The 19,172-nt window shown below is 40.6% G+C and overlaps 1 protein-coding gene across 16 annotated transcripts in view; it reads right to left on the bottom strand.

The window, feature by feature from the left end:
• SYNE1 (spectrin repeat containing nuclear envelope protein 1) overlaps positions 1 to 18,943 on the bottom strand; it is a 464,420-nt gene extending 445,477 nt beyond the window's left edge. For 15 of the 16 annotated variants that reach the window (XM_013056743.2, XM_013056751.2, XM_013056755.2 and 12 more), the window contains exons 1-2: positions 18,733 to 18,943; positions 9,614 to 9,896 (exon numbers count right to left, since the gene is read on the bottom strand). In XM_013056743.2, coding sequence (XP_012912197.1) covers positions 9,614 to 9,680 — 67 coding nt within the window. In that variant the 5' untranslated portion in view covers positions 9,681 to 9,896; positions 18,733 to 18,943. Of the gene's footprint in view, positions 1 to 9,613; positions 9,897 to 18,201; positions 18,489 to 18,732 lie in introns of those variants that run through there. The other variant, XM_013056744.2, reaches the window with a different exon arrangement.
• Between the last annotated feature and the right edge of the window lie 229 nt (positions 18,944 to 19,172).

Below are 19,172 nucleotides of genomic sequence, written 5' to 3'. Positions count from 1 at the left end.
CAAATACATTAACAGTGAGCACACAGCACACAACAGAAACACTTTCTGAAGCACCAGGCCCTAGATAGTGTATAACTCCTTAATATAGAATTATTCTCAGGAGCAGGAAACATAACAAGCTTTCATAAGATGCAAAAGACAGAAACCTAGACATAATGACAAGGTGGAGGAATTCTCCACAAAAGAAAGATCTAGAAGAAACCACAGCTAGGGATTTGCTTAAAACAGATATAAGCAATATATATGAACAGGAATTTAGAACAACATTCATAAGAATACTAGCTAGACTTGAAAGAAGAATATAAGACCCCAGAGAAACCCTAGCTACAGAGATAAAAGACATAAAAACTAGTCAGGCCAAAATTTTAAAAAATGCTATGACTGAGATGCTGAACTGACTGAATGTAATCACAACAAGGATGGAAGAAGCAGAGGAACAAATAGGTGAAATAGAAGATATAATTATGGAAAATAATAAAGCTGAAAAGAAGAGGAAAAGAAAACTATCAGATCACAAATATAGACTGAGGGGACTCAGTGATTCCACAAAACACAATAATATCTGTATCGTATTGTAGGAGTCCCAGAAGAAGAAGAGCAGGAAAAAAAGTCAGAAAGTTTATTTGAACAAATTACAGCTGAAAACTTCCCTCATATGGGGAAAGAAACAGTCATTCAAGTCCAAAAGACAGAGAATTCCCCTATCAAAATCAACAAAAACAGATCAACACCAAGACACAGCATAGTAAAATTCACAAAATACAAAGATAAAGAAAAAATTCTCAAAACACCTAGGGACACAAAGCCCTTAATCTACAAGGCTAGACACAGGTTGACAGAAGACCTGTCCACAGAAACTTGGCAGGCCGGAAGAGAGTGGCATGATATATTCAACTTGTTGAATTGGAAAAATATGCAGCCAAAAATACTATATTCAACAAGGATGTCATTCAGAATAGAAGGAGAGATAAAGAGGTTCCAAGACAAGCAAAAACTGAAGGAGTTCGTGAACACTAAACCAGATCTGCAAGATTTATTAAAAGATACCCTTTGAGTAGGAGAGACCAAAAGCAACAAAGACTAGAAGGGAACAGAGACAACCTATAGGAACAGGAACTTTACAGGTAATATAATGGCACTAAATTCCTATCTGTCAATTATTACTCTGAATGTAAATGGACTAAATACTCTAATCAAAAGACATAGTTTTATGAGAATGGGTTAAAAAAAAAAAAGACCCATCAATATGTTGCTTATAAGAGGCTTATTTTAGACCTAAAGACAACTCCATATTGAAATTCAGTGAGTGGAGAACTATCAATCATGCTAATGGACATCAAAAGAAAGCTGGAGCAGCAATACTTATATCAGACAAACTAGATTTTAAACCAAAGACTGTAATAAGAGATGAAGATAAGCACTATATGATAATAAAGGAGTCTATCCAATAGATCTTAACAACTGTACATTTTTACATCTCCAACTTGGAGCAGCCAAATATATAAATCAATTAAAACAAACAAAAAGAAACTCATTGATAATATTATGATAATGGCGGGGGACTTTAACAGCCCCACTCACAGCAATGTACAGATCATCTAAGCAGAAGATTGACAAAGAAATAATGGCTTTGAATGACATCCTAAAGCAGCAGAGTATACATTCTTTTTAAGTGCATATGGAACACTGTCCAGAATACATCACATACTGGGTCACAAATCAGGACAACCAATATAAAAAGACTGAGTCTATATCATGCATATTTTCAGACCACAGCACTATGAAATGTGAAGTCAATCACGAGAAAAAATTTGGAAAGACCATAAAGACATGGAGATTTAAGAATATTCTACTAAAGGGGCACCCGGGTGGCTCAGCCAGTTATGTATCTGCCTTCAGCTCGGGTCATGATCCCAGAGTTCTGGGATGGATCCCCACATTGGGGTCCCTACTCAGTGGGGACTCTGCTTCTCCTTCTTCCTCCAATGCTCCCCTTGCTTGTGCTCTCTCCCTCTCTCTCTGTAAAATAAATACATAAAATCTTTTTTAAAAAAAGGAACATTCTACTAAAAAATAAATGGGTTAACCAGAAAATTAAAGATAAAATTTTAAAAAATACAAGAAAGCAAATGAAAATGAACACACCATAGTCCAAAAACTTTGGGACACAGTAAAGGTGGTCCTAAGGGAAGTATATAACAATATAGGCCTTCCTCAACAAGAAGTCTCAAATACACAACTTAACGTTACACCTAAAGAAACTAGAAAAAGAACAGCAAATAAGCCTAAATCTACCAGAAGAAGAGAAATAATTAAGATTAGAGCAGAAATAAATGACAGAAATTTTAAAAACCCAGTAGAACAAATCAACAAGACTAAAAGTGGGTTTTTTGAAAGAATTAAAAAAACTGATATAATCCTAGCCAGACTTATCAAAAAGAAAAAAGGACCCAAGTAGATAAAATCACAAATGAAAGAGGAGAGACTGTAATCAACACAGCAGAATACAAATAATTAGAATTTTATCAGTAATTACATGCCAACAAATTGGGTAATCTGGAAGACATGCATATATAGGAGCATATAAATCATGAAAACTGAAACACAAAGAAATAGAAGATTTGAGCAGACCCATAACCAGTAAAGAAACTGAATCAGTAATGAAGGTCTCCCAACAAACAAGAGTCCAGCACTGGATGGCTTCCCAAAGGAATTCTACCAAACATATAAAGAAGAATTAATACGTATTCTTCTGAAGCTCTTCCAAAAAAATAATGGAAGTGGAAAGAAAACTTCTAAACTTATTCTATGTGCCCATCATTATCTTGATTACAAAACCAGACAAAGACCCCACTAAAAAGGAGAATTATGGGCTAAAATCCCCGATGAACATGGAGGCAAAAATTCCCAACAAGATACTAACTAGTTAATCAAATCCAACAGTGCATTAAAAGGATTATTCACCACAATCAAGTGGGATTCATTTCTGGGCTGCAGGGGGTGTTTCACTATCTGAAAATCAACATGATGCAACACATTAATAGAAGAAAGAAAAAGAACAACATGATCCTCTCAGTAGGTGCAGAAAAAGCATTTGACAAAATACAGCATCTGCTCTTGGTACACACCCTAAAGAAATTAGGGATAAAGGAAACATATTTCAATATCATAGAAGCTATATATGAAAAGCCCATAGTAAATATCATTCTCAACAGGGGAAAAACAACTTAGAGCAAAAAAAACTTTGTTTTCCCCTAAGGTCAGGAACATATCAGGGATGTCCACTCTTACCACTGTTGTTCAATATAGTACTGGAAGTCCTAGCCTCAGAAATCAGACAATGAAAAGAAATAAAGGCATCCAAATCAGCAAGGAAGAAATCAAACTTTCATTATTTGAAGATTAATGACACTCTATGTAAAAAACCCAAAGACTCCACCAGAAAATTGCTAGAACTCATACATGAATTCAACAAAGTTGCAAGATACAAAATAAATATAAAGAAATTTGCATTTCTATACATTAATCACGAAGCAGCAGAAAGAGATATCAAGGAATCAATCTCATTTATAATTGCACCAAAAACCATAAGATACCTAGGAATAAACCTAACAAAGAGGTAAAAGTTATGTATGCTGAAAACAATAGAACACTTATGAAAGAAGTTGAAGAAGACACAAAGAAATGGAAAAATATTCCATGCTCATAGATTTGAAGAACAAATACTATTAAAATGTCTAACTGGACAAAGCAATCTGCACATTCGATGCAATCTTGATCAAAATAACACCAGCATTTTTCACAGAACTGGAACAATCATAAAATTTGTATGAAGCCAGAAAAGACCCTGAATAGCCAAGGTAATGTTGAAAAAGAAAATCAAACTGGGAGGCATCAAGCCGTATTACAAAGCTGTAATCATCAAGATAGTATGGTACTGGCACAAAAACAAACACATTAGTCAATGGAACAGAACAGAGAACTCAGAAATGGACTCTTAACTGTATTACCAACTAATTTGCAACAAAGCAGGAAAGAACATCCAGTGGAAAAAAGACAGTTTCTCCAACAAATGGTGTTAGAAAAACTGGACAGTGACATGCAGAAGAATAAAACTGGCTCACTGTATTACATCATACACAAAAATAAATTCAAAATGGATGAAAGACCTAAATGTAAGACAGGAAACCATTAAAATACTAGAGCAGAACACAGGGAGCAACCTCTTTGACCTCGGCTGCAGGGACTGATTACCAGACATGTCTCTAGAGGCAAGGGAAACAAAAGCAAAATGAACTATTGGGACTTCATCAAGATAAAAAGCTTCTGCACAGTGAAGGAAACAATCAACAGAACTAAAAGGGAACCTATGGAATGGAAGAAGATATTTGCAAATGACATATTGAATAAGGGCTAATATTCAGAATCTATAAGGAACTAGTCAAAATCAACACCCTGAAAATAAACAATCCAATTAAGAAAAGGGCAGAAGACATGAACAGGTATTTCTCCAAAGAAGACATAAAAATGGCCAACAGACATGTGAAAATATGCTCAGCATCGCTCAGCATTCGGGAAATACAAATCAAAACCACAATGAGATACCACCTCACATCTATCAAAATGGCAAAAATTAACAACTCAGGAAACAACAGATGTTGGCAAGGATGCAGGGATAAGGAAACCATCACACTCTGTTGTTGGGAACGTAAACTGGTGCAACCACTCTGGAAAACAGTATAGAGTTTCCTCAAAAAGTTAAAAATTCAACTACCCTATGACCCAGCAAATGCATTACTAGATAATTACCCAAAGCATACAAAAATGCTGATTCAAAGGGACACATGCATCCCAGTGTTTACAGCAGCACTATCAAACACAGCCAAATTATGGAAAGAGATCAAATGTCCATGGACTGATGAATGTATAGAGAAGATGTAGTATAGATAGACAGACAGATAGACAGACAGATATAGTGGAATATTACTCAGCCATCAGAAAAGAATGAGATCTTTTCATTTGTGACAATTTGGATGGAACAGAGAGTACTATGCTAAGTGAATTAAGTCAGCCAGAGAAAGACAAATACCATATGATTTCACTCATAAGTGGAATTTAAGAAACAAAACAAGAGGAACATAGTGGGAGGGAAGGAAAAATATTAAAATTAGATAAAAACAGAGGAGGAGGCAAACCCTAAAAGATCCTAACTATTAAGAACAAACTGAAGATTGCTAGAGGGGAGGCAGGTAGGGGGATGCACTAAATGGGTGATGGGCTTTAAGGAGGGCACTTGTTGGGATGAGCACTGGGTGTTGTATGTAAGTGATGAGTCATTAAATTCTACTCCTAAAACCAATACTACACTATATGTTAACTAAACTGAATTAAAATTTAAAAAATTTAAAATACCAAAAATTATCTCACTATTTATTATTACTGATTCTACTTTTCAGTTAACCTTTCTGTTAGTCTGAGGTTTTCTTTTACAGTATAATGGATTTATAGGAAATACTATATTTAACCAAAAGAATTTAAAGTTTGTCACAAAAGCAATTTTAGAGGGAGGTCATGATTATCTTTTACTGAGCAGGTAGCAAACTTCTTGGCTATATCTGCAACAGGACATATTCATCCCTTTTATCATTTCTTTTTCTTTGAATTGATTCACAGATTTAAAAATAAAAACTCTACTTATAGCCAATAATCCTCCTTTTTTATCCAAGTAATCTCTATATGACACAGTAGTATGCCCATTTTGAATCTTTTCACTCTGTAAGATTGCATGGATACTGCCCTATCTTACAAACATTTAGATATGTTAATTTAAAAATCCTTAAACTTTGACAGTTTATTTTCAAATAAAAAAATGAAGAAAACGTATTTATTTGACCAAAGCTACTCAAAAAATCTTTTATAAGCAGATGTTATGCAGCAACATGATGAAATTTACAAAGTTATTGTCAGTATCCTAAAGAAATTTATAATCTTAGGAGTTCAGACATTCATTTTTTTCCTGATATGATTAAAAACTAAAGGCACTCCATAAGCCACCATGAAATGGGTCCCCTTAGCCTTCAAAGAGCACTTAAAATTTTAATACTCCTGTATTATTCTATTGCCTTGTATTTGCTTTTAAGGTTATATTTAAATTGATGAAAGTTACAGAAACGTTCATTATTCTTAAGAGCAAACGAAACTCTGCATTGCAGTCGGCCTGCTCATCCATAATTCAGAATCCCAGCCTAAAACATTATGCTCAAACAAGCACAAATATTGGCAAAGGTGAAATATTGAACTGCTACAGTAGCAGCTAAATCACGAAGCAATCTGTGTGTGCTTCAATTCCCTAGCAGTAGAAATAAAAATTAAAAGCAGAAAAACAGTCAACAATTATGGTTGCAAACCAAATAAGCAAGAGAGCAAAGCCAAGTTGCCGCTATTCAAAGCTACATGATTTTTATTAGTTATACACAGATCTGACATGACAAGACAACCGGGGGGGGGGGGGGCATTAGTTGCTTGGATTATCACTCTAAGCAAAGAAAAGGGGATTCTAGAAGAATGTTCTTATGGATTTGAACTTTGCAAACAGCAACTCTGATTCTATTTAAGGTAACAGATTTTTCCTCAAACACATTTCCTCATTTGTCACAATTATCTGGGCAATAATGCCAGTCCTCCGTTTATTAGCACCACAGTCACTGGGTTGGAGGTTCTAGCAGGCAAGAAGAATCACTAAATACTTTTGACAGAAAACAGGTCTCTTCTGTCCAGGCAGGTTGATTCTTGTTTGGACTCCAAGCATCAGTAGGATACACAATGAGGAGTGAGATGCACGGGAGACACAGACCTAGCCAGCTGAATCAGCACAAGTAACCCAGCAGATCGATATGCCGACAGATAGAGCCACCAGATCTCTTTCACTTCTATGATGTGTTTCCACCTCTGTAGGCTAGACCCGTTGCATCTTAGGGCAGTGCAGACCTTATACTCTGTTGTCATTGATAACATATATACATACATACAAAATAACTGATGCTAAAAACTAATGATAAATATCTAGTGCTCATTAATTTTGTCTTCTATTGAATGATTAAAGTTTATTGTTCTAGTTAGATAGTCTTTGACATGTTATAATTCATTCTTTTACTAGAAAGGGGAAAGTAATACAGTGAGTATAGTCACTTTATTATATAATAAAATTACTAGTTTTAGTTGGCATGTAATATATAAAACCATTAACATTTGTTCTCAAGTCTGCATGGCTAGAAAAAATTGCAACAAATTATCAAGCTTATGCCTCCTAATCCACTTTTCTTCCATGACCATTTGAACACCTCACCAGATGACACTATTTATGATTTTTAAAGGAACTTTTATCATCATCTCACTGATCTTGAAACAATCCAGAGTGAGAACAGAGCACATTTTAAAAATAGGGTCCCCAAATGCCCAGATGTTACATAGGACATTCACTGTCACAGTCCAGATTTGGGAGGGGAGTGGGGCTCCAGTGTTTTCCCCCACTCCACATACCTTTCAAGAAAAACCACTTATCTATATATTACAGAAAATAATAAAACACTAAGGCATCAGTCCTCTTCCCGCTCCTCTTATGCCAACCACTACCTTAGTAAAAAGAATTTCATTTGAATCAAAATAAGAATAAAGAGTAAGGGGCGCCTGGGTGGCTCAGTGGGTTAAGCCTCTGCCTTCGGCTCAGGTCATGATCCCAGGGTCCTGGGATCGAGCCCCACGTCGGGCTCTCTGTTCGACAGGGCGCCTGCTTCCTCCTCTCTTTCTGCCTGCCTCTCTGCCTACTTGTGATCTCCGTCTGTCAAATAAATAAATAAAATCTTAAAAAAAAAATAAATAAAGAGTAAGCTATTCATAAAATTATAATCTGATTCTGAATTTTTTCAAATTTAGTCTCTACAATTTTGTTTTATTGTGTGTGTATGTGTGTGTATACATATATGTCATCCAGAGAATTTTCACATTAAATAGACTCAAAGGAAAATCTGCTTTATTACCTAATTATCTCCCCCACAGTTTTATAAGGGACTTGCTAGGCTCCTTCCTATCATTTCATAAATGAGGTCACTGAGGCACAAAATGGTTCAGGAATTTGTGCCCAGGAAGCAGCAAAGACAGACACAGACAGAAAAATGGAACTCTACGTTCTGAATTCAATCTCCCCAAATAAAGATGTACAACTTCAGTTGGAGACCCTTGGCATTGTGTAGACCCAATCAGAGGGCTTTGGGGTTTTTTTTTTGCTTTGTTTTGTTTTGTTTTTTAGCCTACTGAGGAGGTCTGTGCCCACATATTCAGCAAGGATCTGATCTTTCATCCCACCAGGCTCTTTCTGGCATGACAATGAGGTCTTCCAGCAATAAATGTGAAACAAGCATCACTGGAACTAAAGCATCAAAAATCAGCCCAAGACAATCAACCCAAAATGAGCAGGATCCTTGTGATTACAGAAGTTTCAGTGAAATTCGTGGTCCCTGGTCAGACATGAAGAAACTCCCTGGCTTTCTCTAGCTGAGAGCATGCCCTGGGCTGTGAATATCCACAGTCTTCATCTGTATTTGAAAGTCAAGAGTCCTTCACTGGAAATGACCGCTATGCACATCAAATACCTTGTAAAACTGAGAAAGTGGGACTATTAGAGATTATTATGATGGCTGTGGTGCAAAATCACAGTGATCACTTGCTGGAAAGACTCGAAAAACAACAAGCCAAGTGTAGCATTACCTTTAAGCTCTCTTGACAAAGACTAGAAGAGAACCCTGTTAAATCTGGCTATTTTTGCCTCTAAAAATATACTTCTGAAGCTGGGGAGAGGCAGCATTAGGATGGTGACAAGGAAGGGATATTTTCATACGCTGACAGATGATTATTTCCATGGTTTAAGGAATATACATGTTTAAATGCATGTCTGATTCACAATGACTTTATTAATTGCATAATTTATTCATTACAGAATTAATCCATAAGCTGCCAGGACATTTCAGGGCTAATTCTCTTCTAGAACATCATGTGCTGTTAGAGAAAAAACAGCGGTGGGGAATGTGGTTCCCGTCGCCACGCTGCCCCTCACTGTTAGTCTTGTCATGTCACAGACCCTCTGGGCCTCACTGCCTCATTTTCCTTAAAGACTTTCTAGATCTCGTAGAGCTTTCTAGTTGGGATAAGTAAACTACTGTTGACTTATTTGGCCAGCGTGTATAATCTCTGTCACCATCATCGTAACCTTGTGCATGGTCACAGTGGGGAATCGTCCTTGGTGACTGAAGGGCAGTTTGACCATCACTGGATTCCCAACAGGCCACTGACTAACCGTCAAGGTCACACTAATGCGGACGCCAAGCTAAACAGAGAGCTCGATCTTTGTCTTTTTGCAACATGAAAAAGACAGCACCTGGAAAGAGCAGGGACTAGTCTGAAAAGGCTAGGAAAAGAGACATCACCTTTTGATTCCTTGTAGTCTCCTAAAATGGAAATAAAGTGCAAGCACATTGAAAAGACCCCGAGTGAAGCTGGTATTTGAACTTTAACGTGTACTTAAAAATACAAAACCGGTCTCGACCGCTCTGCCCCTTACCTTGCAGTCTTTGCATCACGTTGGCAATGTCCCGAGGAGACCGTGAGGCCGTCCTAGAAGCCGCCATGGTGCTTCCTGCAGCAGGACACCCTGACCAGGGACGCTTGCCCCAGGGCGCAGGCGCAGCACACCACTTAGGGAAACATGCCCGGGCTCCCTGGGTCTATAGGGTCACACGTGAATCCCACTGCAGCGAGCGAGGGGGCAGCGCTTCCAAAGACCGGACCCCTTTTTCTTTTCCTTCTTTTATTTTAAGACTGTTCTGTTAAGTGAACTCAGGTACCTGGAAAACAAACATAAAAGGTACGATATTTTTTTTAAAAATCTACATAGATCCCCCTAATGTTAAAAAGAAAACTATTGCTCTTCAGTTTTAATAGATGATTCATTACCAAGTGAAACATGTAGAAAGTACTTGGCAAATGCTAGGAGTCTTTAGATCTGACAAAGTACAGGAGACATATATAAAAAGATGGTTGCTGAGAAAGATAGGTTTCCTTATTACATGTTTTCTTTTTTTTTTTTTAAGATTTTATTTATTTATTTATTTGAGGAGAGACAGAGGGCAGGAGTGGGGGGGGAAGGGCAGAGGAGGAGGGAGAAGCAGACTCCCTGCTGAGCTGGCAGCATGACCTTGGGCTGGATCCCAGGACTCTGAGATCATGACCTGACCTGACCTGAGCCAAAGGCAGACTCTTAACTGACTGAGCCACGCAGGCGCCCCTTCCATGTTTTCTTTTTAAACTATAATTTCTCCATCGATCTATGAAAGTGAATGTATTATGAAGTCAAAACAGGGAGTCCTATTTCTCAATATTCCCAAGTTCTCCCATCAATGCTATTTCAGCCTGCTTTGTACATTTATTTTGCTGTTTCATTTGTACACTTTCCAGGAATGAGATTAAATCTTAGCTTCTAGATGAGCACTGAGTAAGGCACAGAATTGCTGAATCACTATACTGCACTCCTGAAACCAATGTAATACTGTACGTTAACTACCCTAGAATTAAAATTTAAAAATAAAAATAAAAATAACAAGATAATCTTAACTTCTAATAACAATTTGATGAATTAAAACAGTAAAAATGTAAAAGTATATCATTCTAACAACATCAGTTTCAAATATTCTGTTTTTAGTAGTCAAAATGGATTTGATTTAGCTACTTTTCTTCCTATACAGAAAGACTCTAAAGTAGGTTGAAGGCTAAGGTTTTGGAGGGTGGGGGTGGCCTGCACAGAGAAGCCATAACCCTTGTACCGCCTTCCTGAATTCTCTATTTTGGTCAAGTTTAAGTCATCATTCTGGATTGAGCAAGGAGAAATAGAGACAGGAGAGTAGTTGATGAAAACTTCATACTGAGAGACATTTACTTTTTTTTTCTTTTTACAATTTTTAAAAATTAACATATAATGTATTATTTGCCCCGGGGGTACAGGTCTGTGAATCATCAGGCTTACACTTCACAGCACTCACCATAGCACATACCCTCCCCAATGTCCATAACTCAACCACCCTCTCCCTACCCACCCTCCCCCCACAACCCTCAGTTTGTTTTGTGAGATTAAGAGTCTCTTATGGTTTGAGAGACATTTACTCTTAATAAGGATTTCCTAACTCTAGTGTTAGTTGAAGAGAAGGTTTTGCTATGGAGAGGAGAAATAATGAAGAAAGGAGAGGAGGGTGAAGAGGGACCAGGGAAAGAAGCTTAACCAAGGGGCCACACTAAGGTGGCCTATGTGAGATGACACTTTATTACAACTCACACTGCATCTCTGCCTGAGGAGGATGAAGGTAAAGAAAAAGGATGGTGCTGAGGCAGGGGAAGATGGTAAAGGCAAACCTGTAAAGAAAACACATATATGTGGGATGGTCCACCTGCCAGAAGGAAAAAAAGAGACCAAAAGGAGTCTAGGAGTGTTATCAAAAATGATATTGTAACCTGACCATATGGTCATACAAGCAATATCATTTATGAGAGATTGGTTACGTAACAAAATATAATTACAAACTATAATTGATTTTTAAATGGCATGATTAAAACTGGTATACATTGGCATCTGGTTCGCATGCATGAAGGCAAAGCTGATACTACCTGTTTTAGAATACTATATCCAAAAGGATGCAAAACATTGCATATGGCGGCTTCCTTGTGTGCAAAACCATCAGAGAGGTATATGGAGCAAGAAAGGATATACTGGTCTCTGAGCAAGTTAGGGTGAAGTGGTGTAGTGAACAGCCCTAATGGGCGAGAAGACCCAGACCAACTTCTCTAGGTTCCTTGAAAAGATATTTGGTAGAAGGAGGACCCAATACCTGTGAGCTTCTGGGCTAGAGAGGTGACTCACAGTGGGTAGCTTTCTAAGGGATTCTCAGAGGATAAATAATTACTTATGGCTAGCCTATCATGTATCAAGGCCTTTAGCCCTATTGGAATTATGTGTCCATTAGCAGCCTTCATCTCCTGGGGGAAAATATTCCACTTGCCCACATGCAAAATCCACCATAATTTGGAGACTAGTAAATAGCGGGAAGTGCCTAAAATCTTACAAATGGCTCCTTTAAACTAATAGAAAGTTAAGTTCTCCAAATGCAAGAATACAACTTTCTGAACTCTAGCTAGCTAGCTAACTACATATATATACTAAATAGTGATGAAGGAAGAAATTCATCTTAACTCAGCTATCCCAAGCCAGCCCCTGCCCAGCAGTGGAGTTCATGAAAGATGTGGCTCCTACTATCAATCAAGAATTATAGAATTAAAGAAGATTTCTCTAAGTCACTGCATTACAGATCACCATGTTTCTTCCTTCTTCTAGTTCACAATCATACTACACAATAGATTAACTTTTAACTCTTTCTCCTCCTCTTTTATTGGTATATATGAGATACATATATCAAGTATTTGAAACATATTTGATATATATATACATCATATATATACCTATCTTTTGAACTCAGAATTTCTTTGCTTATGTCCAAGTGCAGGTTACGTATCCAGTCTTACTTCTACAGTATAACAAATGTGTTCTGATGTCAGAGCTCAAAGCTGGTGGTCCCAAGATGAATATGACATGGATTCTATTTTTTGAGGAGCTTTGAACATAGTGGAAGATACAATATAGAAGAAAATAATAGAACAATGTCATGAGCAAGTGCCAATGTAGAGGTGAAAAATGCAAAGGATGGGATTTAAACCAATAAGAAGGTTCCGCAAAAATGTCTTGGCAGGGTCTTCGTAAACAAGTTGGAGCTAGTCCGGAGAAAAATATGAAAGCACAGGCCAGTCAGAGTGAATAGCTCAAGCCAAGTCATGGACACAAGAAACGGCATGATTCTATGTGGGATTCCCAATAGGGAGATCATGAAGGACTCTACCAGGTGACATTCTGGAGCTGAGGCTGGAGAAGGAGGTAGCACCGATGGTTGAGGGCCCTGTGTGCTATGCTCAGAAGCTTGGTCCTGATTCTCCGGAAGGCAACAGCAAACCACTGAGGGATTTTAAGCTGAAAGTGCCCAAGTATAATTTAGATTATTCTAGATACAGTTTTTAAGGGTGTGTTTGAAGAAGACAAGACTGAAAGATTCAGAAAGTTCAGTTAGGAAAGTATCTGAGGAGTCAAGATAGGAGATGATGACAGACTGAAACAAGACAGTGAGTGAGTAGAAGACAAAATCTTTAAATCATTAGGAGGTAAAATGTGCAGGACTTGGTGACTGATCAGGGAGGGGAGCTAGGAAGCAGTTGGTAGGGTTCTCCAAGTGTCTGAAAAGACTCTTGGGATTCTGACTTGAGGGTCTGTGGGCCATGGCGCCATCAACTGAACTTAGCAGCCTGGAGGCCTATGCGGGTTTTACTTCCAACACTCTTCACCTTATACATTCCTATCCTTGCTAAACAACTTTCCCCCACCCCTGTGTGGGGCACTGTCAGCTGAGCAGACCCAAAGGATCCCTAAACACCTGACCCAGGAGCCACACTCAGCTTGAAGCTGTCCCTAAACACTCCAGTATAGACTCAGCACTAACAATCTATATGATTATAAATATGATTTGTCTTTTACTCATCACTGTGGTTAGCCTCAACTCTAAGTAGACAGCGAGCATTCTGCAGGCATAGAGTCTATAACTCACTTTGTTTTAACATCCCCACCATCGATACCAAGTACATCCCTAAAAACATGCTAAGCCCTTGATCTATACGTTCTTAGAGTCAACTTCATAATACTTTCCCTCGATGAGAGAACCCCCAGAAAACTTCTTCCTCTTCACTGCAAAAGAAGTTAATGCAATATCCTTCCTTTTTCAGACATAAGATAAAATATTTGCTTTCATCATTCATGTATACATACATTCCCTCCATTGTGAAATTATGATATCTTGTTTTTTTACTGATACTTTCACTTACAGGGACATATATAAAAAATTTCAAATTAATAAAACAAATATAAAAGGAGACTGGGGATTAGAAGATTTGAGTTCTAGGTTTAGCTCTGTTCCAATCGGCTGGGTGAGTTTGAGCTGGTTGTCTGTGTGAGCTGGTTGATAGGCCTCAACAATGGCCTATCACAAGGGATGTGGTACCTATGGGACATGCACATACTGTGGACTAAGAAAGATCTGGAACAGAGCCTAAATTGTGTCCATATGACCTTAAGAAAAGTTAACTTTCCTGAACACTTATTTCTTAATCTGTAAAGTGAAGTTATTTTATTGCCAATTCAGTTTGATTTTATCCTACATAAGTTATATATTTTTTAATTTTTTAAAGATTTTATTTATTTATTTTTAAGAATGAGAGAGAGAGTGCACATACTCCAGCACAAGAGGGCTGAGGGGGGTGGAGGTGGGCAGAGGGAGAAGCAGACTCCCTGCTAAGCAGGGAGCTTGTTGATATAGGACTTGATCCCAAGATGTTAGGATCGTGACCTGAGCCAAAGGCAGCTGCTTAACCAACCGAGCCACCCAGGCACCCTGTATAGTTAGATTTTAAAAGATCAATATGTAATATTCTTAGCAGATCACTTGGCATGTAACAGAATTCCATCAAATATATGGTTTCCATTTTCCTTCTCCTGGCCTCAGTTTCTCCAATATGCAATATGTGAAGTGGGTCCAACATGGAGAGACGCTCTCCAGTGTGCTTGTCAGTTGCAAAGTCAATGGCAGCATAGGTGACAGCTGAAATAATGACTCGTACAAGGTCATAAGAGCTTGAAATTCACTCCTGTAAGTGACAGATTACCTAGCAGTGATCTGGTTGTGGGCAGGACCTAAGAGCCAGAACATCAGAGGAAGGTCCAGCACCATCAACAAGCTCCCCATCTTCAGGGAAATTTAAAAGGTGTTTCATAGGTGCAGGAGATTGTGGGCAGTGGTGCGGTGGGGACGGCTCCTGTACTGGGACAGAAAGGGAAGATCAGGTAGACATTGATAGATTGTGACCAATGAACAGTCTCCAGCACGATCTCCAAATCCTTCCAGGAGAAGGAACTAGAAACCCACCGCAGCTAAGTACATCCACCACAGCTAGCAGAGAATTAAGAGCCCAGTGCTTATTTCACACATCAAAAATGTATGGAGAAACTATTCATAAAGGACAATGGTACTGAGGAAATAGCAATGAACAAGACAGATAAGCCCTTCTTCCAGCTTACCTATTAGAGGGGGAGATGTTATCAATAATACTACAACAAAGTAGGGTGAGTTCTGTCCATGGAACTGTGTGAGCAAATTGAATGCCCAATCGATGACCACTGCTGCTGCACTGATTGTGCAGAAAGCAGGAGGAATGGATGCTGTCTGCTCTGGGCGGCGGGGGGGGGGGGGGGTTCTCCTATCTGAACCATACACTCTTCTAGCAGCACCTGTGGAAAGCTCTGGAGCAAATCATCAAATCTCAAATCATCAAATTTGCTGACCTCAAATCAGCAAATCATCAAAACTCAACTCCAGTCTCCAGTCTCTAAGCAAAATGGACAACAGGCTGCCAGAAGAGTTTCCTGTTTGTGCTCCTAAAAAGAAATGCATGAAGAAAACACTGGGAAGAACACAGTGAGGCCCCAAGAACAAATGGTAAAGTAATGCAACTACAATTTTAGGTATTGGGAAACTACAGCAGAAAATTGCAAATCCTGTGACCACCAGAGATGATGTGCTTCATTTCTACCTGAAAACAATGGGCTGAGAGCATAAAACACCGCATCAGAGCAGAACAAAATATAAATATTACTAAAGTAGATGTGTAAATATGTATAAGGATAAGACCCCTATTAAAAATCGTTATTAAACAAAAATTAAAAAGCCAACAAATACACCTCCACCCCCTTACATCTAAGTTCTTTGCTGGAGTGAGTCACATGAAGTGTCTAATTTTAAATTTAATTATTGTTTTCTTGCATTCATCCTTTAGCAATGGTACTAATTAATAAACACTAAGATGGCTGAGCAGTAGGGAAGGAGATGGACATCTGGAGTTATATAAATACACGACTAAAGTATGTGTACGGGTTATCAGTGAACAGTACTGTGAATTATTCATTATTATGAGCTGTACAGGGTAACAAGTAAGAATCAGCCCTTTTTCTGGGAGAACAAAAATGTAAACAAGTAAGCAAAAGACAAAGTACAGAGCTGATCAACATGATGGATACGATGTGTCATGGTTCCACACTTTTTGGTAAGCTTGGAGGATAAATCAGACCCCAAGGTATCAGCTACCTTTCTCCCCTACTTCGCTAGAGTATATATATCCGCCTGCCAAACACTAGCTCTGGCTGGATTAGATCACAAGGAAGGGCACCTACAACACATCTAAGAGGAGGAGAAATGCAGATTCCCTCCCAGGAGCCCTTGGGAACCACGTGACAGTCACAGACAGGCCATGGGTGTGGCTGCAGCATCTAGAACTGAGAAAACGTTACCAACCTTGCCTAGCCGAGGGCTTCCTACATCCTGTTCAGTTACACCTCCTTTCATTTCCAAGAAGCTGTGTGTGCTGCAGACTTCTCAGAGAGCCTGTCCTGCACATTGAACTACAAGCCATTCTTGAAAGAGTCTGACCCATAAACTGCTTTTTCCCACCCCTTGCTCCCCTGCAAGAGGAAGGAATCAAGTGACAAGAATTTTTATACGGGGACAGTGAGAACAGGAACAAGCCAGTTTCTGAAAAAATCACTAGTTAAGAAAGATAAAAATGAGTCTATGATGATAATAGCGAATATTATCAAAAGCTAGCAATATGACTTTCTGAGTCAGTCTGAAGCCATGCCTTTATCTTCAGCATGAAACGTATTAAGTTAGCATTGATCTGGTACATTTTGTTCTAAATTTGCCACAAAGTAAGGAACAGGCTCAAAAACACAAGAAACAAACAGCTATGTGTATTTATTACCCTGTTCAGGCAATATTAGGAACTTTCTACCCATACTATTTCTTTTTCATCAAGCGTCTGAAAGAAAAATCTTCATGACTAAGAATTAGATCAGCCTTTTGTACAGATGTGGGTCATATTAATGATTGTTGTTTAACTGAAAATTACTACATTGTCTCTTGCACAAGTCTGGCTTTGGTAAACAAGTGCTTCCTTCAGTAAAAGCGCTCAGATGAAGACAAAAATATAGACACTCAAGAAGAGAAAAATAATTCGCTTAGAACTTTCTTGGAACGTTCCCGGAAGACTGTCGGATACATACAGGGTTTCCACCCCAAACTGAAAAGCTCAGAGAGGAACATTCCAGGATGCTAATCCTGGTTTCACGGCTGATGTTTCTCCGCAGGCTGGGCCTGAACTTGCAGCCTCCAAGCTCTTGGCACCCCGGGGCAGCACACCCACCCCGGTTTCCAGAAGGGCTTTCTTTGCTTAGCGGCTGAGAACTGCTTTATTCCTCACTGTTTTTCTGCCCTTTGCCATGCACCTGCCGCCCTGTGAACCACCATGTCACAGCACTCCTTAGGCAGCCCTGCACCATCTCCGTCTGAAACCTTCTTTCCCGAGAGGAGATCAAAGTTCTCTTGCCCTCTAGCGAAGGCTCCTCCTGGAAGCAATTGCACGGCGACCGCCCAGCAGTCTGAAGCCCGGGCCTCCGCGGCGTCGTCAAGCCCTGGGCCGTGCTACCCGCTTCCCCTCCCCCCCCCAGCCCTTCCTAAAATAGTCGAGGGTGGAGGAAGGGAGGCTCCTAGAATTTGCCCAACGCCCTGCATCTCCCATCTGATAGTAGCAACAGTACCGACCATCACAAGACGGTGGCTGCCTTTTGCTTCTGCATCACGGGAGCCCAAAAGAAGTGCCACAAGCGGAAATGACAATCCGAGAGGGGGATATTAATAGGGATATCTACGTACGAGCTGCGGGGAGGACGCTCTCCACCTCCTTATCTCCTCATCCCGGAGTATCAGACACGTACACACACCATCACCACCACCATCACCGCCCTCTCCCTCCCATTAAGCACGCACAACCCCAACGTGCAAGTACAAACTTGCTTACAATTTGCAATTTGTTCGGCTTGCACCCACACTCATATTCTCGCGCTCGCTCTCTCCCTCCTTCCTTTCTCTCTCTCTCTCTCTCTTCCTTCTTTCCTTTTACCTTCACTCTCCCGGGCTCGTCCAGGTTCCCGGCAGCGAAGCGAGCGCACGGCCGGCGGCGGGCTCCGGGAGCTCTGGCTCGGCTTGCAGGGCTGCGGGGAGCCGGGCCGCCCTGGTTACGGAGTACGACGCGCCGGCCGGCTCCCTGCCCGCGGCAGAGCCGCAGCCGCGCTCCCCCGGGCCGCTCGCGCGCTCGCTCACTCCTGCGCCCAGCTGCTCGGCGACTCTGCCCTCCCTCTGCAATCGAGTCCTCCCCTCGTATGCACCCTGAGGTTTTAGGCCTCCCCCCTCCACTCTCCCCCGCCCCCTGCACTGAAGCTCCTTGCGGAGGTCGGCCAGGCGGGCTCAACACCCCCCCAACCTACCCCGCCACCACCCCGCCGGCAGCCTGCGGGTCCTACCCCCTGCGCCGCCACACCCCTCCCCGGCCCCGCGCCCCGCGCCGGGAACCCCGCGCCGGGTTCCAGGATGAGCGGGTCCCTAGAAGAGCCGGGGGCGGGGGCCTGGAGGCTCTCTCGGAGGCTTTCCCTACCTCCTGGAGATGCACGGCCTCCGGCGCTTCTCCACAGCTGCAGACCTGAGCCCTGACCCACCCTCTGGCGGAACCTTTCTACGGGGTCCACCTCCGGGGGGAGAGGAGGAGAAGGAACGACCGAGAACGCCGGGGCAGAGATGCGCTGCACTAGCCGCCAACTTTCGCCCGGGGTTCCCACTGCCCGCTTGACCTTTCTAAGCAGAACCTATCTTGAAAGGCTGGGGAGGTTCCCTGATGGTCCCAGGAAGGAAGTGATGCAGTTCAGCGAGGACATTGAGCACACTCCTTTCAAATCAACTTCCAAAAAGATCCTAACAGCTGACCTTTTGGCTGTCAGATCAGTTGCAAACAATTTGGGGGAAAGTGGTGAGACTATAGACTTTGTTGTTGTTTATAAAGCTCAGATTTCCTGAGAAGTCTCTTGACATCTTAGTTCT

Source organism: Mustela putorius, unplaced genomic scaffold (assembly GCF_011764305.1).
Source record: "Mustela putorius furo isolate JIRA1106 unplaced genomic scaffold, ASM1176430v1.1 tig00000450_pilon_pilon_pilon, whole genome shotgun sequence".
Classification (NCBI taxonomy): Eukaryota; Metazoa; Chordata; class Mammalia; order Carnivora; family Mustelidae; genus Mustela; species Mustela putorius.
This window is presented reverse-complemented; position numbering and strand designations above follow the sequence as displayed.